Below are 24,617 nucleotides of genomic sequence, written 5' to 3'. Positions count from 1 at the left end.
CTATGTACCAGATGAAGGAACAAGAAAAGACCCCAGAAAAACAACTAAATGAAGTGGAGATAGGCAACCTTCCAGAAAAAGAATTCAGAATAATGATAGTGAAGATGATCCAGGACCTCGGAATAAGAATGGAGGCAAAGATTGAGAAGATGCAAGAAATGATTAACAAAGACCTAGAAGAATTAAAGAACAAACAAACAGAGATGACCAATACAATAACTGAAATGAAAACTACAGTAGAAGGAATCAATAGCAGAATAACTGAGGCAGAAGAACGGATAAGTGACCTGGAAGACAGAATGGTGGAATTCACTGCTGCAGAACAGACTAAAGAAAAAAGAATGAAAAGAAATGAAGACAGCCTAAGAGACATCTGGGATAACATTAAACGCAACAACATTCGCATTATAGGGGTCCCAGAAGGAGAAGAGAGAGAGAAAGGACCAGAGAAAATATTTGAAGAGATTATAGTCGAAAACTTCCCTAACATGGGAAAGGAAATAACCACCCAAGTCCAGGAAGCGCAGAGAGTCCCATACAGGATAAACCCAAGGAGAAACACGCCGAGACACATAGTAATCAAAGTGGCAAAAATTAAACACAAAGAAAAATTATTGAAAGCAGCAAGGGGAAAATGACAAATAACATACAAGGGAACTCCCATAAGGTTAACAGCTGATTTCTCAGCAGAAACTCTGCAAGCCAGAAGGGAGTGGCATGATATACTTAAAGTGATGAAAGGGAAGAACCTACAACCAAGATTACTCTACCCAGCAAGGATCTCATTTAGATTTGATGGAGAAATCAAAAGCTTTACAGACAAGCAAAAGCTAAGAGAATTCAGCACCACCAAACCGGCTCTACAACAAATGCTAAAGGAACTTCTCTAAGTGGGAAACACAAGAGAAGTAAAGGACCTGCAAAAACAAACCCAAAACAATTAAGAAAATGGTCATAGGAACATACATATCGATAATTACCTTAAACGTGAATGGATTAAATGCCCCAACCAAAAGACATAGACTGGCTGAATGGATACAAAAACAAGACCCATATATATGCTGTCTACAAGAGACCCACTTCAGACCTAGGGACACATACAGACTGAAAGTGAGGGGATGGAAAAAGATATTCCATGCAAATGGAAATCAAAAGAAAGCTGGAGTAGCTATACTCATATCAGATAAAATAGACTTAAAATAAAGAATGTTACAAGAGACAAGGAAGGACACTACATAATGATCAAGGGATCAATCCAAAAAGAAGATATAACAATTATAAATATATATGCACCCAACATAGGAGCACCTCAATACATAAGGCAACTGCTAACAGCTATAAAAGAGGAAATTGACAGTAACACAATCATAGTGGGGGACTTTAAAACCTCACTTACACCAATGGACAGATCATCCAAAATGAAAATAAATAAGGAAACAGAAGCTTTAAATGACACAATAGACCAGATAGATTTAATTGATATATATAGGACATTCCATCGAAAAACAGCAGATTACACGTTCTTCTCAAGTGCGCACGGAACATTCTCCAGGATAGATCACATCTTGGGTCACAAATCAAGCCTCAGTAAATTTAAGAAAATTGAAATCATATCAAGCATCTTTTCTGACCACAACGCTATGAGATTAGAAATGAATTACAGGGAAAAAAACGTAAAAAAGACAAACACATGGAGGCTAAACAATACGTTACTAAATAACCAAGAGATCACTGAAGAAATCAAAGAGGAAATCAAAAAATACCTAGAGACAAATGACAATGAAAACACGACGACCCAAAACCTATGGGATGCAGCGAAAGCAGTTCTAAGAGGGAAGTTTATAGCTATACAAACCTACCTAAAGAAACAAGAAAAATCTCAAATAAACAATCTAACCTTACACCTAAAGAAACTAGAGAAAGAAGAACAAACAAAACCCAAAGTTAGCAGAAGGAAAGAAATCATAAAGATCAGAGCAGAAATAAATGAAATAGAAACAAAGAAAACAATAGCAAAGATCAATAAAACTAAAAGTTGGTTCTTTGAGAAGATAAACAAAATTGATAAGCCATTAGCCAGACTCACCAAGAAAAAGAGGGAGAGGACTCAAATCAATAAAATCAGAAATGAAAAAGGGGAAGTTACAACAGACACTGCAGAAATACAAAGCATCCTAAGAGACTACTACAAGCAACTTTATGCCAATAAAATGGACAACCTGGAAGAAATGGACAAATTTTTAGAAAGGTATAACCTTCCAAGACTGAACCAGGAAGAAACAGAAAATATGAAGAGACCAATCACAAGTAATGAAATTGAAACTGTGATTAAAAATCTTCCAACAAACAAAAGTCCAGGACCAGATGGCTTCACAGGTGAATTCTATCAAACATTTAGAGAAGAGCTAACACCTATCCTTCTCAAACTCTTCCAAAAAATTGCAGAGGAAGGAACACTCCCAAACTCATTCTATGAGGCCACCATCACCCTGATACCAAAACCAGACAAAGACACTACAAAAAAAGAAAATTACAGACCAATATCACTGATGAATATAGATGCAAAAATCCTCAACAAAATACTAGCAAACAGAATCCAACAACACATTAAAAGGATCATACACCACGATCAAGTGGGATTTATCCCAGGGGTGCAAGGATTCTTCAATATACGCAAATCAATCAATGTGATACACCATATTAACAAATTGAAGAATAAAAACCATATGATCATCTCAATAGATGCAGAAAAATCTTTCGACAAAATTCAACACCCATTTATGATAAAAACTCTCCAGAAAGTGGGCATAGAGGGAACCTACCTCAACATAATAAAGGCCATATATGACAAACCCACAGCAAACATCATTCTCAATGGTGAAAAACTGAAAGCATTTCCTCTAAGATCAGGAACGAGACAAGGATGTCCACTCTCACCACTATTATTCAACATAGTTCTGGAAGTCCTAGCCACGGCAATCAGAGAAGAAAAAGAAATAAAAGGAATACAAATTGGAAAAGAAGAAGTAAAACTGTCACTGTTTGCGGATGACATGATACTATACATAGAGAATCCTAAAACTGCCACCAGAAAACTCCTAGAGCTAATTAATGAATTTGGTAAAGTTGCAGGATACAAAATTAATGCACAGAAATCTCTTGCATTCCTATACACTAATGATGAAAAATCTGAAAGAGGAATTATGGAAACACTCCCATTTACCACTGCAACAAAAAGAATAAAATACCTAGGAATAAACCTACCTAGGGAGACAAAAGACCTGTATGCAGAAAACTATAAGACACTGATGAAAGAAATTAAAGATGATACCAACAGATGGAGAGATATACCATGTTCTTGGATTGGAAGAATCAACATTGTGAAAATGAGTATACTACCCAAAGCAATCTACAGATTCAATGCAATCCCTATCAAATTACCAATGGCATTTTTTACGGAGCTAGAACAAATCATGTTAAAATTTGTATGGAGTCACAAAAGACCCCGAATAGCCAAAGCAGTCTTGAGGCAAAAAAATGGAGCTGGAGGAATCAGACTCCCTGATTTCAGACTCTACTACAAAGCTACAGTAATCAAGACAATATGGTACTGGCACAAAAACAGAAACATAGATCAATGGAACAAGATAGAAAGCCCAGAGATTAACCCACGCACCTATGGTCAACTAATCTATGACAAAGGAGGCAAAGATATACAATGGAGTAAAGACAGTCTCTTCAATAAGTGGTGCTGGGAAAACTGGATAGCTACATGTAAAAGAATGAAATTAGAATACTCCCTAAAACCATACACAAAAATAAACTCAAAATGGATTAGAGACCTAAATATAAGACTGGACACTATAAAACTCTTAGAGGAAAACATAGGAAGAACACTCTTTGACATAAATCACAGCAAGATCTTTTTTGATCCACCTCCTAGAGTAATGGAAATAAAAACAAAAATAAACAAATTGGAAAAAAAAAAAAAAACCTAAGTTTTTAGTGAAATGAAACGGCTTTTCTGTTTTTGAAAATGTTGTGTGATGCTTTAATTTAGGTTCCCAGAAATGCAGATTGAAAACCTTTGATTAACTTAAAGTATCTTAATTTCCAATGAAGATCAAACTCTCCTAAATTACCTGTAACTTAAATGACATATTTATCATTTCTGTCTCAGTACCAGTGGATAACTTCTCCATCGGTGAGGGAACCATCCAAAACTGCTAGACAGAAAAAGAGAACTATAATTATAGGAAGTAGTCGAAAAGGAAAAATACTATTAGAATTAGTAACTCTTTCTTTTTTTTAATGCTACTAGAACTTATACTCCTTATGTTTTCGGGTGTGCTAAAATTAAAACAGCCAGTATTAACCACATGCATATTAGGAGGCCTATAATTATTTTGATACTTATGAGAATTTATAGAATATAGATATAATAAATGAATTTAAAGAGATGTTAATATTAACCAACATTATTGTTTGGATCTCATAAAAACTTCATTATTTTGAAAATATTTCCTGGTGGATGATTACTTCTAATACTTTGCAATTGAAATTTGGGGTGCACTTTGATGATAATTTTAGTAGTGCTGCTTTTGAGGAATGATTTTTTTTTAATGCAGAATTACCTTTGTGCCATAAGAAACAAAATTTCTTCCCAGTTGCAACCTTCCCATTGTTCCCTGCTTCTTTCTTTGAAATTCTTACCTAAATTTTTGAATCAGGTAATATCTTGTTTCTCTCAATGATTAAAAAAACTTGAAATATGTATTATCCTTATAAAAGACTTCTACAGACAAGTTTATTGACCTACATTGAACATTTTAGAAAAACATTTTCTAAATGTTTACTGTAATGTATATTTAATTTTCCAAGTGGTAGTTAACCCAGGATTTTACAACTAAGCCTATAATTTTGTTACCAAATGTAATAAAAAGCTTTTAAAACCCTTTAACAATCAGTGGTATAAGTTTCACATTCTCCTGAATTTATAAATTTGCTATAATTTACTTCTACTGATAACGTTTGTATTGTTTCTAAGAGACCTTAACTTTTTATTTTCTCAACATATTATCGTTAGTCAGAAATAATCTTTTTTTTTTTTTTTTTGGTGATAAGAATGAATAGCAGGAGCAGCATTTGTTAAACCAAATCTAATATGAAACAGACTCTTTCTTGTGAGTAAATTTGAATTTTGAAACAGTAAAACAATAAGGTTTAATATAAAGCAAAACAAATTTTTTATGTTTATGATCTGCCAATTTCCCAGAAAAAGTTTTGTGGTAACTTTAGTTCTATACCAGATACATTAAAATCACCAATGGACAACACATCTTTTATTCAGGTACCCTCTGAAAGTTTTAAAAATTTGTTGACTTAATATCACTGAACTGTCCACTTTAAAATGGTTAAAATGATAAATTTTCTGTTTTGTGTATTTTACCATAATTTTTTAAAAATGTGTTGTTTGAAGATTTTGGGGTTTCATAAATGTATTGTATTAGCATAACAATGAAAAATTTAAGAGACCACCTCTAATCTCATTATCCTGTCAAGCAATATTTACATTTTTATTTTCTCTTCCTGCTGTCTATAAACATAATACCACATAGCTTCAATATAATTTGCCATTCTTATCTTTTCATACTAAATTTAAATTTTATGATTCATAGTTATGCTTTTTAACATTGTATTCACAAGGTTTCATTGAGTTGGTCAATTTTTTAAATTGGTGAAAAATTGGAAATAACCTAAAATAAACTATTGTAAACATCTTCATAAATACAGCTTTTGTTTTCTTCAACTTCAAGATGTATGTTTTTGACTCTTTATTAATCAACTTGCTTGGACAATAGTGTATTAAATAGAAGTTGTTAAGAGTGTTTATGAAGTCAAAAAAAAGCTTATGATTGTCTGCCAATTGTTATTTCAAGAGAATGATATTTTAATAATCAAATAGTACATACAAAGAAGTTAAGATTTGTGATATCACACTAATTAGATATTATTATTAAAAATTTATATCATATGTAAAGCATTCTTAAAATAGCTAAGTTGACTTTTTTGTTATGATATTAGAAATGGAAATATATATAAATAAAACATGTATATGTAAAACATATTAGGAATTCTGTAAAATTAGTACCTGGTGGTATATAATAGGGCATCATGGAATGAAATTAAACTTTTTTTTTTATTTAGCATGATTAAACAAAGTGGAAATGTAACTGAAGTATACAAGCTCATTGAGCTATTTTAAGAGTAATTTTATTTCTTAGGCTTTTTTTTTGTATTTGCCTCAGTTATTTGGAGACATAGAGGTAAGCCAAATCAGTATCTGGGTACATACCTAGATCCAGGTGAGTATAGGGGTGAAATAATGGTGTGAATTGTGTCACATTTATATTGTAATTACGTATGCCTAAAAAAAGATGGGAAATTTTATTAGAATTTTTTTTTATCTCATAACAAAAAAAGTGTAATTAAAAAATTTTTTTATACAAATGTATTTGTATAAAATCAATTTTCACTGCAAAGTAAAGGAGCTGTTACAGTGGAGGATTACTGGACTGAATGTCAATATTATGACATAGTATGAGTGTGTTTCATGTTTGGTAATTGCAATCGTTGCTTTTGTCGTGGTCATCCATGTACAATGCTTGGTGTCAGTCTATCTCTTGTAAAAATAAAACACAGTGTGTGTGTGTGAAAAAAAAAACAAACTACTGGTTGTGAGACTTCAGGCAATGACTTAAATTTCTGAGAATTTCAGTCTCCTAACCTTGAAGCCCAATTCATGATGATAACTGCACGAAGCTAAAAGGATGAAATAAGAAAAAGTATATAGTGTGTACCGTGTGGCAAACATTCAGATATTCACTTTTCCCTTCTATGAAGTCTGTGGAAATGGAAAAGAGGGCTGAGACAGATGGGGAGGTAAATTTAGGGAGATCTAGTGACAAATTAGATATCAGGGGTGGAGGTGGGGGGGGGAGGGAGAGAAAAAAAAATTTTATACAAATGTATTTGCATTAGTTTCTGAAAGTAAAGGAAGGGTATACACATACAAACCACATGCATGCAAACATTTTTTTTGACGGTAATTAAGTTAAAAAACACAATAAAATAGCACAAAATGAACTGAGCTCCTATATATTTTTAAGACACATGTAAATCACACAGGATCGTGTGGTGATTATCAATAACCTACACTCTATGAAATATTTGTCCTATATTACCACATACACTCCATTTTACCCTGCATCCTAATGCTGCTAAAATATAGTAGAAAGCAACAGCATAGTACAGGGAGATCAGCTCGGTGCTTTGCGATGACCTAGAGGGGTGGGATAGGGAGGGTGGGAGGGAGGCTCAAGAGGGAGGGGCTATGGGGACATGTGCATGCATACGGCTGATTGGCTTTGTTGTGTAACAGAAACTAACAGAATTGTGAAGCAATTATACTCCAATAAAGATCTATTAAAGTAAATAAAATAATATAAAATATAGTAGATTTGAAGGATCAATATAACCATTTTAACTTATAATGTTTGTTTTCAGGAAATTCAAATTAAATATTTAAATGTGAATTTTAATATATGGCTTGTTCTAAATAAACTATTAACACGTAGGTCTAGTTTTTGCAACCAAATATTTCATATAAAGATACTTGCCTCTTTACTACTGAAATATAGGATAAGTCTCCACATTTCACTCTTTTATCCAGTGGGTTTCATTTTTTTTGTGTGTGTTTTCTATATGAAATCAAAGGAGCAGTGACAGTTGACAGGCTTATAGGAGAGTAACATTGATTCACCTACCACCCAGCAACTTGCAGCCTTATAACTTTTATTGTTTTTACATAGAAAAATTCATCTTAAATTGAAATTTTGGTCTAATTCTGACGATTCTGTTTGGCAGAAGTCATGGGTGTATCTGTGTTTCTCTGTCCTTGAGATTCAGAAATGCCAAAGATGTTCTAAGATTCAGTAAACTTGAGTGTTTCTGCATGATACATAAAATGTATCATACTTTGGGATTATTTTAAAAATTTATTTTTGCATTTCTGCACATCTCAATACTTTTGTTTTAGTTAAAATAACTTGTTACTGTAGAGAACTTATATTTTTTAAAAATGCCGGCTTACGTAAAACCTTTGTACAAAACGATCCTCTTTTTAATGGGCTTGGCATCATTGTCAAGTGCCTGTTTTATTCCTTTCAAAGTGTAACCATGTGACAGTTGCTCTGTAGACTTTTGGTACATCTTGATTCCTTCTTTTCATGCTTTGTCAAACATAGGCTTGGCCGCAAAGAAACCTGTAAGTAATGGAAGGAAACACTCTGCTGGTAAAGAATGTTATGCTCCTGAACCTCTACCACCTGGTGTGTCTGGTTTCCTGCCGTGGCGTACTGCAGACGTGCAAAAAGGAACAGGTAACGTGCTTGCATTCCCTGTCTTTTTCAGTCGCTCAGAATTCTTTATTTTGGAACTTCTATTATGTGGGCGGTCTCTGGTGCTTTCTATAGAGGAAAGAAGATAACTACACATGGCATCTGCCTAATGAGCCATCTAAGGAAGAGAAACAAAAAGTAATTGGGAGTTTCAAGTTGTTTCTCAAGTGTCACAACAGAGGTAACCCCGTGGGAGTCTTGAGGAGACTAAAATTATCACCAATTGTGCAGGTGAGAAAAGTTTCACTAAAGGCAGGTGTAGTTGAGCCAAGCCCTACAGCACAGAAGTAGGAACTTGGATATGTACGAATGGGAAAAAAGACATTTTAGGCCTGGAGAATAGTTTAATACAGAATGGATGAGAAATATGCATTAGACCTATTCTAAATCAACTGGCTTATTAACTCAGTAAATCAGATTTAGTGAGTCAAACTAGCTTTAGCTGATTACTTATCCAGGGGATAGCTGTTCATAGTAATTTTTGTCATAGAACAGTAAATGAAATTGTTGAACTATAGCTTTAGGCTTGCTAAGTGAAATAGATTGCTCTAGATGATTTTCAAGTGACTTACTTGGTAGTATTCACGAAATTGGGGGTAAACAATTGCTTAAGAAAACATAGAGAATTGATTTTAAATAGTACTTGAAGTAGTTACTGTGTAAAGTATCTGTTCAGTAGCTCATGTTAAATGGATGTTTATAATCCCCATTGGACAACCAACTACTGTTTTGCAAATGGTAATGTGAATTGCTGTTGCATAAACTATAGTGTTGAATCCCCAGTCTTTGCACTTGAGTTTAACAACTCTGTGGTTTCCTATCTTCTTCTTGAGACACTTAATCTCAGGTCCATCCTCGTCACACAGAGTGGTAAATTAGAGAACGATTAATATCACCATTTAAAGAAGTGAGACTGAAATCTCAACCATCCTGAACGTAGGAAATGAAGGGGCCTCTCAGCAGTTCAGAGAGTTATCACCAGGCCAGTCGGCTGAATTCTGTTCAGTTTTCTCCGTAGCAGAGCCCTCCAGGTCCTTCTCTTGAGCTTATTTATTTTTATACACAGTTCTGTATGGATACTGTACATAATACTAAATAGTTGTATTAACTGGGTTTAACGGGTGATGTATTCACATCAAGATCTAACTTCGTTTTGTTGATATCTTTTTAGGGGCTTTCCATTCATCAAAGCTCGTGATGTATATAATAAGTTGTAGGTATGTAGCTATCATGTTTATGATATATAGGGGGTTGAATTGGGAAAGGTGGATGGTCATTCTTTTTGGTTTTTAAACTGACAGAGCCTTACAAGAAGCATTTCCCTCTCTGATATAAATCCATGTGAAACTTGTCTGGTCGCTCTCCCAATGCAAATGTGTAGTTGGGTGGATTTGGCACACAACTGGCAGCCTTGTGGTTATGTCTGTAAACAAGGAAGCCTGTTCTCCAGTCTGCAAATCAGCTGTTACCCAGTGAAACGAACTTGACTGCCATTTCTGACCCCTCACATGGAGCTGTCATACTCAAGAATGTTCATATGCTTTCAAAAAATGTTGTTTGCGGGCTATATGTACAAATTCCTGATCTGAAAGCCAACATAAAGCAACATCTCCCAAACCTCTGCTCTCTCACTAAGGCCACACACATTCCCTTGCTTATGGCCTCATGGCAAGTTAATACTGCCAGTACCAGATTCTCCTTCCCAGTTGTCTTGGGAGACTGCATAGTTGCTCTGTGAAAGGCACCATTGCTGAGGTTGAGAGAAGAGCATCTTGGGTGTCAGTCCTGCCCTTGAATGCCCAGAGGGAGGGGTGTGCGCCTCGTTCTCCTGTTGGGATTTTCCTATGCTGCAGGTTTGCTGCTTGTTGTCAAAATGATGTCCTAGTGACTTGTCTTCTGCGTAGTTATATAATCCCAGCACACTTCTTTATGATCTGTAGACTTTTATGGGGTTGTGACCAGGTCAGTTTTTAAATGTTTAGAAATGTCCTATTGAACAACTTTGCAGTGGCAGTGAAGCTTGACAGGAGAATTGTATTACTGTTACCCTAGTTTTGGCTTAAGGCTGATGAGAAGTTGAAATTTTTGATGGGTCAGTTTTAGTTGTGTATGCGTATGTGATTTATTTTTTAAAATTCTAACGTCTATTTTTCACAGCTTAGATATGTTGACTTTCTGATTATTCTTCTGGCTCTTTATCAGTCTCTTTACTGATGTATTTTCCTCTGAAAATCTACATTTTCTTCCAGACTGTTTTTGTCTGATGGTGAAGAATAAAAATTTCACTTACAGTATAATGTTGATCTGAGAAAAAATGTTTACCTTGGCTCTTCACTTGGCTTCTGTGAAAGAAACTTAATAAAATAATATGGCTAATTCCCATTACTAATCCTAACCAGGTACAACAGAGGTCTGTACAGTAACATAGCAAAAATAAGTTACTGTATTTTTACTTATTCATTGCCTGTTTTAGACTAAGGAGCAGTGAGAGATTTATAAATAATGATACCTCAGGGACTTCCCTGGTGGCACAGTGCTTAAGAATCCGCCTGCCTATGCAGGGGACACGGGTTCGAGCCCTGGTCCGGGAGGGTCCCGCATGCCGCAGAGCAGCTAAGCCCGCGCGCCAGAGCTGCTGAGCCTGCACTCAGGAGCCCGTTAACCACAACTACTGAAGCCCGAGCGCCTGGAGCCCGTGCTCCGCAGCAGGAGGGGCCGCCGCAGTGAGAAGCCCGCGCACTGCAACGAGGGGTGGCCCCTGCTCGCCACAACTAGAGAGAGCCCGCGTGCAGCAACGGGGACCCAACGCAGCCAAAAATAAATAAATTAATTAATTAAAATAATAATAATAATAATGATACCTCAGATCACTTTTGTTAAATATCCTCTAATATTTGGATATTTGGTATCTAGCTTGTGTTATCTTTTATACAATCTTCTTTCTTTGCACTTTAGTTTAACAACTCTGTGACACTCTGTGACACTCTTCTTCTTGTGACACTCAGGTCCATCAGAATTTCCTGTGACTGTGAGAGTAGAGAGTCCTTCCTCCTCAGAAATTGAAGAGATCGAAGATTCCTCAGAAAGTGTTCAGGAAGAGCCAGAGAAAATCAGTTTGAAACAAGAAGCATTGCAGGTACAAAGTTATCACTTTAAAGCTATAGAGAAGATTATTTTTCAAATGGAAGCCTGATTGCAACACTGCACAGCTTGAGTGAGGGTTCTGTTTTCTCCTCCCATCTGCATTGTATCCCCTTGAATGGTTCCTTAAGCTTAGACCAAGGTGAATGGTGGACATTTGAACTCTAAGAAATAAAAATCAAAACATGTCGTTAGTAATGTAGTTTCCTTTCCTTAGAACCTTAGGATATTAGATTTAGGGAGAACCTTAGTGATCATAAGATAAAGAAATTGAGTTCTGAATGAATATAGTCAGCAGATTTAGTGCTCTTGTTTTACAAATGAGAAAATTGACAGTTCTAGTTGAACTCTCTTTTTATAAGAGGAAAATATGGCTTCATTTTAAATAAAAGTAAAGTTGAAAAAAGTTTTGATGTTAATATTCTCCTTTCCTAAAATAAAAAACATCAAGAAGCTACAATTATATTCCCTAATAAACCTGACATCTAATGTGATTCCATACTTTTGTTTGTATGGACAGAAAAGAAAAATTGATTTTCATAAGAAAGTTTTGTACCTCAAAAATAATATATTTGTTTTATTTCAACTTCAATGCAGAGCTGAACATTTCTAGTAAATAAGGGAATACCATTTGGGGGAACCTTGTCTTTGTGCTACAAAGTCCATGTTTAATTTTTTAAAATTATTTAATATGATTTTCTTTTCATATGAAACATGAAACTTGACAGGTTTCAGAATTAATTATCCCATTATTGTAGGACTACGGTAATTACTCTTTGATTTTCAAAAGAGAAAGTTAGATTTTTATTTTTTTAATTAAAATTAATGATAATATAGAGAAATTTTAAGAAAACTTAGAAAATTATGAAATGTTACAGTAGGAGAAATCTATAGTTCATGTAGAGTTACCCCCTTTCGTTTTATAAATGAGCACCTACAATTTGTAGCACATAAGTGGTTTCTTAGTAAATTGCAGAGTACGACAAGACCCTAGAGCATCTAACCCACATTCCTTGTCATTTTAGATGTGTTGTATTCATTTCCTTCATGAGTAGACCAGGAGATTGTATTTCTAAAAGCAGTGATAGACACTGGGGAAGACCAAGAACTTTAAACACTGGGACCACAGAATAGCAGATTCAGAATGCACTGAGAACCCTTGCAGCTCTTCTCCGTTTTGACAAGACACTACAAGGATGGTATCAAAGTGTTTAAGTACATAAGCCAACAACAGTCAAGAGATTTCAACATAGTTTTGAAAGACGGAAGACAAGTGGAAGGGTGTGAAACTGAAGCAGTAGAACAGAGAAAAAGCATCACCTAGAATATGCACAGGGACCACCTGCAACTGAGGAGGATTCTGACCCCACCTGCAGAAGTAACTTCATGCTTTGATGCGCATGTAAGAGAGAGGGCGGAGTTAGTTAAAAGTGTGACTGAAATAGGGGAGCTCATTGAAGGGTTGTGTTTGGAGGAGTGGACTCCCAGCCCCGCCCTCATGCTCCTGAAATGAGATGGTTTCATTTTGAAAACAGTGAAACTGGGGAGAACTAGGGCAGGTAGTATGAGTTTTTACACCCTAGAAAAGATCCTATTACAGTCACTCCCCACTTCTTCCTGCATAAGAAGCCAATCAATCGTTGACTTCAGGGAGCTTTCTGCGCTCATTCTTAAATAGGAAATATCTGTCATTTGCCTGATAGTTGAGTAAAGCTTACAACACGAGAGAGGGGGAAAAAGAGTGAAAACATATCCTGGTAGGACCGGGGACAATTTAGGGAACAAAATAATTTAAGAAAAAACCCTAATTAGTATCCTGAGAGAGGTTTAAAACGAGCTAGCAAATATAAAATAAGACTAGGGTGTTAATTAAAAAGAGAATGGTCAGAAAGCAAGAGAGGTGTCTTGGAAATGAAAATATGGTTGCTGAAATAAATTCAGTAGGAATTTTAAAAATTTCTCAGTATATAAAAAAGAAAGACACAATGGAAAATGTGATAGCAATATGTTAGAGAGGCTGCATCTGGGAGATCCAACATGTTACTATTAGAAACTCCAGACCCAGAAAAAAAATGGAGGGAAGCTGTCAAAGGGCAACAAAATTCCCCACAGCTGAAAGTAGACATCAGGCCTCAGACTGAAAATAGTTACTCAAGTTTTGAGCAAGATGAACAAGAATAGACTCAGACCTAGGCACCCTTCATTGTGAAACTTTAAAATACTGAAAAAATAAATTAAAATAGAATAAAATACTGAGAGGATACATCTATTCCAGAGAGAAAAATACTGGTCATCTAAAAAACAAAAGTTAAAATCTGACTTTATCATAGTTGTCATCAGCACCATGGATGATGGAAGGCATTAGAAAGATACCTCCAAATTTTTCCGGCACATAGTTTTCACCCTAGGGTTTTGTATCCAGCCAAACTATCAGTCATAAGTGGAGGCTGAATAAGATATTTTGTACACAAAGAAATTTGAAAAATTTACCTCCTGTGCTACACCTTAAGCTATTTATAGAAATAATCCAGCAAAATGAGGCAATAAGCCAAGAAGGAAGGTAATAGGGGATTCAGTGCAGAGAGCAGCTAGTCTAGATTGGAGAGGCTTCTGTTGATTGTGTGATTGAGAGCTTAGAAACACCTTGAGGCATATTGAACTTACTAGGTATTAGGCACTGTTGGAAGGGAGGAGGGAGAGGAAGAGGAGAAGGAAATTGAACTCCAGAGGACAAAAGGCTATACTGACATAAACATGAAGCAAACTAAACTATGGTTGATTTTTAACCTACCATTGGTAAGCAAGAGAAGAATCCACTTAAACTTGACACTATAGATGTTCCCCTTTTCAGTGACACACAGGGGTAATGACCACCTATCTAATTTGTTGTCCACACCAGAACACTTTAATAGTGTAAGGAGGCACTATAATGCTGTAACATCAGGACAACAGGTATAAACTGGAACAGCCCAAGGTGGCTTGGGGTATGTGTTCACCCTGCACAAGGGCAGTGACACTGACACAGTATGGAACGAGGTGTAGTCTATACACAGAGACACAGTACATTTGCAGTGGGCAATATTAATTTAATTGTAATAATGGCAATACTGTCTTGGTTTGCAGCTTTTATTGTCAACTTGCATGTAATAACAAACCTAAACTATACTTAGTATGTATTAACTTGGTATGTACTGAAATGTATTGTGTACTAGTATGTACTTAGTATATATATTAGGCTCTAAGTGTTTTTGCATATATTAACTCATTTAATCCTCTGAATAGCCTTATGAGGTTGGTGCTAATATCATTCCCACTTTTGAGAAAAGGAAGCTAAGACAGGGAAGGAACTTGCCCAGGCTGTACGTAATTCAGGGTTGGATCGAGGCTTTGAGATTAGGCTGTCTGCCTGTTCTCTTAAACCTTACGCTGTACTGACTCTCAAATAACACAAGACTTAACTGCACATAGAACAGAATATAAAGTTCAACTTTGACAACGTATTAGCTAGGTTTGGAAGGTAGACAGGAGGTAGAAAAAAGGGAAGATGATACGAATGTCCTCATTTTACAAAGCGTGACGTTGAACGAGTTTATAGTTGATCAACAGTGTAGGTTTTTAAACTATCAATATAGTTGATCAACAATGTAGGTTTTTAAGTATGTCACTACAAGTCAAAGAGATCATGACCAGTGGAATAATTAATGATCACACAACCTTACTGAGCAGTGTGGACATAGGAAAGAGTGTAAAGGAACTAAACCCTACAGGAAAGAGTGTAAAGGAACTAAACCCTTACTTAGTAAATTAGAAAGTGAACAGATAATGTCTCAAATTTAGTGAGAAAATAGTCATGTAAGAGTATTACTTGGAAATGGAGAAGAATTCAAAATAACAATAGTTGGACTTCCCTTGTGGCACAGTGGTTAAGAATCTGCCTGCCAAGGCAGGGGACATGGGTTTGAGCCCTGGTCCGGGAAGATCCCACATGCCGCAGAGCAACGAAGCCCGTGCGCCACAACTACAGAGCCTGTGCTCTAGAGCCTGCGAGCCACAACTGCTGAGCCCACGTGCCACAACTACTGAAACCCGCATGCCTAGATCCTGTGCTCCATGACAAGAGAAGCCACTGCAATGAAGAGTAGCCCCTGCTGGCTGCAACTACAGAAAGCCTGCATGCAGCAACAAAGACCCAACACAGCCAAAAATAAATAACAATAAAACTAAAAAAATTTAAAAAATAACAATAGTTGACATAAACCTCATAAAAAAGCAAATCCAAACAGCCAGTAAACACAGAAAAGTATATGACTTCATTAAGTAATAAGAGAAAAGTGAGTCAAAACCAATGAAACTACCTGCCAATGAGATTGACAAATACATAAATAAAGTCTGGTAGTATCAGGTATTGTAGACCTGGAGTACTATGGGAATCTTCTACCCTGCTTATACTGGAGTATAAATCGACACAACTACTTTGGAAAGCATTTAGCACTCTCCATCAACTGAAGATATATAAATACCCGGCAGCCCTCACCCCCACCCTGTGTAAATGCACCAGAATAACCGGTACAGCAGGATTCGTGTGCATGATTTGCATTAGCACAAACTGGAAACAAACCAAATGTCCATTAAGAGTCAAAAATTAAATAAATTATGTGTATTCGTACAGTGGGAAAACTATCAAGCAATAAAATTGAATGAAATAGAGCTACAGGCAGCAATGTGGATGAATTTTTTAAACCAATGTTGAGTGAAAGAAATAAGATAGGAAAGACTTCATATACTATGATCCTTTATATAAAGTTAGATGTTGACAAAACTAACCTCTTTTGTTAGGGTTGCATGCAGGTTAAAGGAAATGATTGTCAAGAAATGAGGATGGTGTTTAACTGGGAAGAGGGAAGGAGCTTGTGATGAGAAAAGGATATGGGGGGTTTTTGAGATGCTGACAAGTATTAATACTTTCAGATTTGAGTAGTGGTTATGTAAGTATTCTCTTTTTATTTGTCACATTGACAGTTTTGTCCTGTGCACTTCTCAGTACACATATCATATTTTACAATTAAAAACCTGCATACAGAATCGGTCGCTTCTTGAGTGCTGGATGTGGGAGTGGGATGAGACTATTTCATTTTAAGCCCTTCACTACTGTTTGCGTTCACATGTTCATTCATTCAGCATTAATTGAACATATTCTATGTACCAAGCTCTCTTCTAATTTTATATGTGTTTTAACTCATGTAATCCTTACAAGAGCTCTGTGATATGGGAGCTTATCTCCATTTTACAGATGAGGAAGTTGAGGCCTAGAGTTACAGAACTTGTCCAGGGTTATATAGCTAACGGATAGGGCCAGGCCCATTTGCCTCAGATAATCTGAATTTTAAAAATATAATCTAAAAGAAATTTAATTACTAATTATAAGCAAAAAGATTGCACATTAAAGAAGATGACAAGTTTTCATCTATCCAGTTAGAGAAAAACACACAGGCTGTCTTTCACACACGTATTGGCAGGAATTTTCCTTATTAAGCAGTTATTTATTGACCATCCACTTTGTGCTAGGCACAGGTGCTGGGGATAAACACTTAATAAAATACACCCCCTTTCTTCAAATAACTTGCACTTTAAGTGAGGAAGTAAGCCAACAGTTATAGTAGAGGTTATATACCAAGTGATACATTGCTGATGGCAGTATAAAATCTCAGAAATCTTTTGGAAAGAAGTTTGGAGATAGGTACCTCAGAGCCTTAAAAATGTTCATTTGCTTTGATCTCAAACTCATTTTTATGGATTTATTGCAGGAACGTTATTCTCAATATGGAAAAAAGCCTTCATGCATGAAAACGGTTATTTTGTCTTACAATATTGAAAAGTTGGAAAGAATTTAAATGTGTAAAATGGTTAACCAGTAAACCCACTCAGTGGACTATTTTGTAGCCCACAAAAAAAAATCAAGGTTATGAATCCCCTGATTATATGAGAAATGATTGGTTTCAATGTTAAATGGAAAAAAGTTGAACATAAAATTTGATATCCAATATGATGGGAGCTTTGTCCCAGAAAAATCACCCTAGCCAGTGTACAGAAGGGAGGAAGGAGAGCAGATGACAGGAAGGAAAATTATTCCAAAGCCTTATCATTAGTCTTACTTAAGTAACAGAATATCAAGCAATTTTACTTTGTAATGTTTTTGGTTCCATATTTCCATGTAAGGGACATGAATTATTAATACTTTGTAGGAGGAGGGTACACTTTTTCACAAAAATTTCACACTGTGTTCTAATTCCCTCCACTAGAGGGAGAAACTATTCCATGTAATTGCACTTTGATGTGCTATTTAGAACCAGTCAGGAATTTTTACTCTACTTTCCTCTGACTGTGGTGAGGGTTTTTTTGTTTGTTTGCTTATTTGTTTAGAATTTCTTTGAAATCAGTTTTAGAAGATTGATTAAACAATTATATTGAAAGTAGAGGAATTTTGCAATTTGTTTCCCTTTTTCCCCATTGAAAACTTGGCTGGCTTTAGTAATGAAACATTAAAGAATTTGAAGTTCTTAGACTGTCAGTTTTTTAAACGTGTTCTGAATATAAAAATATATGTTCATTGAGCAAATTTTTGAGAACAATGAACAACTTATTGAAGGAAATAAAAGCCACCTCTGTATGTACACACACCTAATCTGCTCTTTTGTCTTAAAAAAGTATCAAAAATATTTTGTCATGTCACTAAATACTCTTCTACATCAGAGAATTTGATTAAGCTTATGCACCATCTCCCAGGAAAAACACACAGATATATTTTGAATGTAGAACTCCTGAAGCCCATTCATTAACTCTGGTTGAGACCTCTTGTCATTCTTTTCTTAGTGGCTTCATAGCGCATTCCTTCAGACGGTGAGCTGTTTTTATTGAAACCAATCCCGATTTGGAGGCTCTTAGCTTTCTTCTAGGGTTTGGTTAAAAACAATCTTGTGACATCATGTTGGTAGATAAATCTTTGCCCACATTTTTGATTTCCTTAGGGTAAACTCCTGATGTAGGATTGTTGTTAGGTACCAAAAGCTACTCTCCAGAAAGTGATACCAGTTCCTCTCCCAATGATGGCATATAATAGAGTTCCTCATTCTTTAGGTGATTGTTCAAAGCAGTTAAAATGTATAAATATACCTTACTGTTTTCATAAGTATAGGTATTCTGATTGTTTATCACTGCATAAGAAACCACCCCGAAACAGTGGCCTAAAACAATGACAGCCATTTATTTTGTTCACAAACATGGAGGTTGAGTAGAATATTAATTCTTTTACTACACTCTTACTGACTGAAAACAATACCTATTTGACTATCTCACAGTTCTGTAGGTCAGAAGTCCAGGCACAGCGTGACTGGGTTTCCTGCTCAGATACACACGGGAACATGTGGGTTCCCTCCTGAGAGTGTTAAAGCACCTGAAATTTAAGTGTAAGACATTGAGCCCCAAACGTTGGATGTTCACCATAGTTTGTGTGGGTCACAGAGCTGAAATCAAGATGTCAGTCTGGCTGTGTTAGCATCCAGAGGCTCTGGGAAAGAATGCCTCCAAGCTTCTTTGGCTTGTTGGCATAATTCAGATTCTGCAGTTGCAGGACAGAGGTCCTCATTTCCTTGCTGGCTGTCAGTCGGGGGACAGTCTCAGCTCCTAGAGGCCTCTCGCTTGCCTTCCCTGCCACAGCATTTGACTTCTTCAGAGCCAGCAAAGGAGAGTCTCCCTCTTGTCCCTTTTGTACTTCAATTCAGGAAGAGTTCAGGTCCTTTTCATGGGGTGCCTGAGTAGGTCACATCCACCTAGAATAATCTCCCTATCTTAAAAAATCAACTGATTTTGAACCTTAATTCCATCTGCAAAATCCCTTCACTACAGCACCTAGATTTAGAGTTTGATTGGATAAGTGGAAGATTTGTGTACTTCAGTAAGTAGGAATCTTAGGGGCTCTGTTAGAATTCTGCCTATTGCAAGCAGTGTCCCCACTTCAAGGACCCAAGTGTCTTAGTTCCTAAAACTCCTAAGAGAGTTTATCAGTGTTCATTTTATTTTAGTGACCTTGATGAATGGGAAGACTACCACCTCTGTGAACAGGAATGGCACCCAGCTTCCTGAGTCCACAGTGTGGCTCTGCTACTTAGTGGTGTGACCTTGGCTGTGCTACTCTACTTATTCTACTTCTCTGCCTCTGTTTCCCTCATCTGTAAAATAACATGGAGTTAGTGATCATTCTTTCCTCGTAGGGTTTTTTGTTTTATAAATTTTATTTATTTATTTATTTTTGGCTGCGTTGGGTCTTCGTTGCTGTTCGCGGGCTTTCTCCAGTTGCATCAAGCGGGGGACTACTCTTGGTTGCGGTGCGGTGGCTTCACTTTTTGTGGAGCACAGGCTCTAGGTGTGCAGGCTTCAGTAGTTGTGGCACGCAGGCTCAGTAGTTGTGGCACGTGGGTTCTAGAGCGTAGGCTCAGTAGCCATGGCGCACGGGCTTAGTTGCTCTGCGGCATGTGGGTTCTTCCCAGACTAGGGCTCGAACCCTTGTCCCCTGCACTGGCAGGTGGATTCTTAACCACTGTGCCACCAGGGAAGACCCCTCTTCTGGTTTTGATGATTAGATTATTTAATACCCAGGGAACTCCAGGAACAGTGCTTGACTGTAAATTGCTTTAAAAGTGATTACTTTTTAAAAACATGCTTTTGAATCTGCAATTATGCAATTCAGGTATGTTAAGCATGTTCATTAATAGGACTTCCTACTATAAAGAGACCCACAAATATAGGATTTTTCTTTCTTGGTCTGAACTTTTTATTTCTGACTTACTATGTTATATGCATATGCCTTTTATGGTGGGCTGCCACAAATTTATGTTGGAAAGAGTGGAATTTAAATAAATCTTTACTATGCTAATTTGATAGATTTTGATAATTCATTTCACTAGCATGGTATGATATTACCAGTAGCAGACTAAAATCTGAGTTCACTTCTGGCTGTGCCCCTAAATCCTGATGAGACCAATAGCTGGAAAGGCTTTTGGATATTATACTATGAATTAGTTATAATATTTACTCTGTTTGTTTAGGAAAAACTGGAGGAGTGCCTAAAGCAGTTAAAGGAGAAAAGAGTAATAAGACTGAAGGCTGATAAACGAGTCAGTGAGGTAAACAAGTTTCTTCTTATACTTTTGAGAGTGTTTTCATTTTATTTTGATTTGATTTTAAGCCATATACACATAATTTGTAAACTTTAAAAGTGTAATATGTTGCAAATTGGTTGTATCATATGGACTTTTGCATTTACTGCTACTTAGTGATCATATGATCCATATTCCAGAAAGCATGTTTTTAAAAATGTGAAAATCTGGTTTTGTGTGTGTGTGTGTGTGTGTGTGTGCTTTTATATGACATTAGCTTATTTTCTGTTCATGATTCTTTGATTCAAGAAAGCACTTTTTGTGCATATACTGTATATACAGTAACATAAAAGACATGATGAGACTCTCCTGGCAATGAATTAGGAAAGTGAATCATTTAGATAAATTTAAGAAATTGGAAAACTTCTAAGAATTCAATGAAAGATAAAAATATATACTATGAGAATTACATTAGGTAATGTGCATGAAAGCAGGGCATAATCTAAAAAGTTATATCTAAATATAATTTATCACAGGGTGAGTGTAGGGAGGAATTTTTGAAAGTGCATCCATTGGATTGGCGGACACTCATTCAATAAATGTTGAGCACCTGCTTATATAAGGCAAAAGGGGCATCATGAACATAACAGCCTTTCTGAGAAATACTAGAGTTGAGCTTATAGGGGGGTTTAAGTGCATAGATGATGAGTGGAAGGGGAAGAGTGCACGGGAGTGAGTATTTTCAAGAAGCCAAAGAAAATATTGGTGATCATACATTTAATAAATTGGGTTGGGTATGATTTAGGACTTTTAAATGTAAGCATTAGATATTTTGCTCACTAAAGTTAATTCTTAACATTCAGCAGAGTTGTAATATGTTTTGTTCAAATCAGAGTCTATATTTCATTGTCTAATTTAAGGGAAACTTAAAGCAGGTAATTTTCTAATGAGGAATGAGGCTCCTTTATGAATTGAACCAGTTGGAAATGTGATCTTTTGTGAAAGATCATTAATAAAACCGATAACTTTGGTTTATTTATATATCACCTGAGTGTTATAAAGGAAACTTTGTTGGGTGCCTGGGGGTTTTGGTTATTATGTGATATGGTCTCTGTCTTTACTGGTGGAGAGTTAGGTTAATTACAAATTAATTACATTTTGAGTGTTTTAGTTTTGTTCCTTGAAACTAGGCAAGACTACTTTTGATGACGAGAAAAAATCATGTCAGACATTTTCAATCTTCTTTTATAGCTGGAACATGAAAATGCCCAGTTAAGAAATATAAATTTCTCTTTGTCTGAAGCCCTTCATGCCCACTCATTGACAAGCATGATCCTGGATGATGAAGGTGTTCTGGGCAGCACTGAGAATTCTTTTCAGAAGTTCCATGCTTCCTTGGATCTCCTTAAAGGTGCCGGGTTAGTTCATTTCTCTTCATGGCGTTCTTCTCTTTGCAACTATAACGGTAGTTTGCTAAGGAACTGGATTTTCATCACTTCGGTGGCCATATTTAGTGTAATTATAGGTAATATAGTTGACTTTTTCAAATGAGGAATTAAATTTTTTAAGAAATGCAAATAGGGGAGCCTGCTTTGGTAGAGTGGGGAGCGCATTATAAAAGAGTAACCTGTAGACAGAGTACTTAGTAGGTATAGTTTTTTGTAAAGACTAAATTGAAGGCAGTTTTCATTGAAAATATTCGGGAATGCATAAGAATTTTCCTATCTTTCACTTATTTTGCTTGTTTGATAAGTTTGAATTAAAGTTATTTTTGCCTTAGACATAAAAATTATTAATCTGCAGGGAAGATATAGGTCAGTGGTTCTCAACCAGGAGCAGTTTTGCTGAAAGAGGGAAGTGGAGATTGATAGTTGATGGAGTGGTGTTTTGTCAGTGAATGAATTGGTGTTGGTGTTGGGAAGGAAGGAACAAACACATTCTTGGAAACTGGAGGAAAGGTGGTAAAGAAGTGTGGGAATGGAGGTGTGACAGGCAGTGGACGAGGTGCGTGGGTACTTGTTGAAGCTGCTAGTGAGACAGTGGGATGTCTCCTAGAGGATGAATCTGGAAAGGGCTCAGAATTTGGGGGAGAGAGAGGCTTGTAGTCTGGAGTAGGATGTTGGCTTTTAAGATTTTAGAAGTATTTCATGATTGTAGGTCTGGGGAAATCTAAACTGCTCTTATGTGATTATAATAACCTTATCTTTTCTCCTTTCCTCCTCTGGTCCAGGCTTGGTCAGCTGGCCACAATGGCTGGTATAGATCAGTCATATTTTCATTTACTAGGTCGTCCCCAGATGAATTCTACTGTTAGTAGTCCACCTGAGGAAGAAAAGAAGGCACTTGAAGAAAAAAAATCAGAATCAAAGCAGGGTGCCCCAGGACAAATGCAAAATATCCAAGTAAGTGGACAGAACAGCACTTAATGATCCTAAGAGTGATTAGCAAAAAGGAAATGACCAAGTCAGAGAGAAAACAATAATGATCAGTCTCTAATAGTACACATGCTCGGGAGCTAGAAGACTCTGGAGTCCTTTCCAAATCTGAGATTAGTAAATGTGTGCCTATTTCGTGATACTGTATTGTTGTAAATAAGAAAACTGGAAGTTCTTTAGAAAATTTATGAGTTAAAGCAAACTATCCTTAATGAAGAAAGAAAACATTAGAGAAAATATTCCAGATTTTATATTGTATAAATGTCTATTCTATTCATATTTTATCTAGGTTTCTATTTGTATGCAGTCAGCTTACAATGAAGGAACACTAATGAAGGTACACATACTGATATAATTTTTAAAATAAGTAATCTTGACATAGCTAATAGGTAACATATTATAGTGAATCACCTGGTTATGGAAATGGGAGGGGAAAACCTGTCAGCTTTTCCTCTAGCCTTACTTGGAGCCCCCATCAACCAATCTCAGACTGGTCTTGGGAACTGACAGCTTGAGAACACAGTCTGGTCACAAACTATATACTATTTACATGTGCCTGGAGGATAGAAAAGAAATTAATTTTCTTACAGAATAGGGTTTTATTTTTAGTGAGGGAAAGGAAATGGATAATAACTATCCCAATCACCAAAGTCTGAAAAGGTAGCAGACATAGCCTTGGATATAGCTAGGTTAAGCTGAGAATCACTTGGCAAGATATAATTAGAAAAAAACTGGCTCTGAAATCTTCTGAATAATCAATTGACTGTGTTAATAATAAGATTACAGAGTAACATTGAAGTTTTGAACTCTACTTTTTAATGGTTGGCTTTGTTCATCACTGAATTTTTGTCTTGTCTTTTGTTTTTCCCTCCAGTTTCAGAAAATTACAGGTGATGCTGGGATTCCTTTGCCTCTCGACTCCTTCCATGTCCCAGTCTCTACTCAGGAGGCCTTAGAAACTTCCAAAGACAACCTGGGGGTCCCAGTCACAGAGCAGTGGCAGGAGTCTTTTGAAGATTTCATTGCTAGAACATGTTCTCCCTTCAGCAGATGTCATTTCTGGAACTGGAAGTCAAAGAAAAGAAGAGGAATTATCTAGAAATAGCAGGTCTTCTTCAGAGAAAATGAGCAAAGCAGGTGAATATACCAAAAAATACTCTGCTAAGAAACAACCTGGGGAGGACATGCATTCCTGCTCTGACTCACCTGTAAAGCAGAAAAGCAAAGGAATTGGGCAAAATAATTCTTTGGTTAATAAACCAATTAAAAGTGAGTCTTCGAAAAAACACATTTCTGTTAAGAAAGAGAGTAGAATAGTGACTGTTTCATCAAAGACAACTAAAAGTAAACTCAGTCTACTAGAACATTCTGAAAGTGATACTCTTGGATCTGATTGTGAATTTTAAGAAAGCATCCATAGTGTATCACAC

General features: G+C 36.2%; 2 protein-coding genes across 5 annotated transcripts in view; both read left to right on the top strand.

Moving 5' to 3' along the window:
- LOC137771546 (centrosomal protein of 78 kDa-like) overlaps positions 1-11,518 on the top strand; it is a 22,896-nt gene extending 11,378 nt beyond the window's left edge. For 2 of the 4 annotated variants that reach the window (XR_011075383.1, XR_011075385.1), the window contains 3 exons: positions 8,307-8,441; positions 9,631-9,676; positions 11,465-11,518. Coding sequence is in view for 1 of the 4 variants with exons in the window: in XM_068555032.1 (XP_068411133.1) it covers positions 8,307-8,334 (28 nt within the window). In the remaining 3 variants the exon portion in view is untranslated. Of the gene's footprint in view, positions 1-8,306; positions 8,618-9,292; positions 9,341-9,630; positions 9,677-11,464 lie in introns of those variants that run through there. The other 2 variants (XR_011075384.1, XM_068555032.1) reach the window with 2 other exon arrangements.
- Positions 8,334-24,617, top strand: LOC137772158 (centrosomal protein of 78 kDa-like). Its single transcript, XM_068556058.1, is given in 9 exon segments — positions 8,334-8,441; positions 8,535-8,640; positions 11,465-11,595; positions 20,702-20,779; positions 22,004-22,170; positions 22,983-23,154; positions 23,477-23,524; positions 24,062-24,226; positions 24,228-24,617. Coding segments are annotated over 9 exon segments (1,341 nt in total). The 3' UTR covers positions 24,594-24,617.

This window comes from Eschrichtius robustus, chromosome 11 (genome assembly GCF_028021215.1).
Source record: "Eschrichtius robustus isolate mEscRob2 chromosome 11, mEscRob2.pri, whole genome shotgun sequence".
NCBI classification, from domain to species: domain Eukaryota; kingdom Metazoa; phylum Chordata; class Mammalia; order Artiodactyla; family Eschrichtiidae; genus Eschrichtius; species Eschrichtius robustus.
This window is presented reverse-complemented; position numbering and strand designations above follow the sequence as displayed.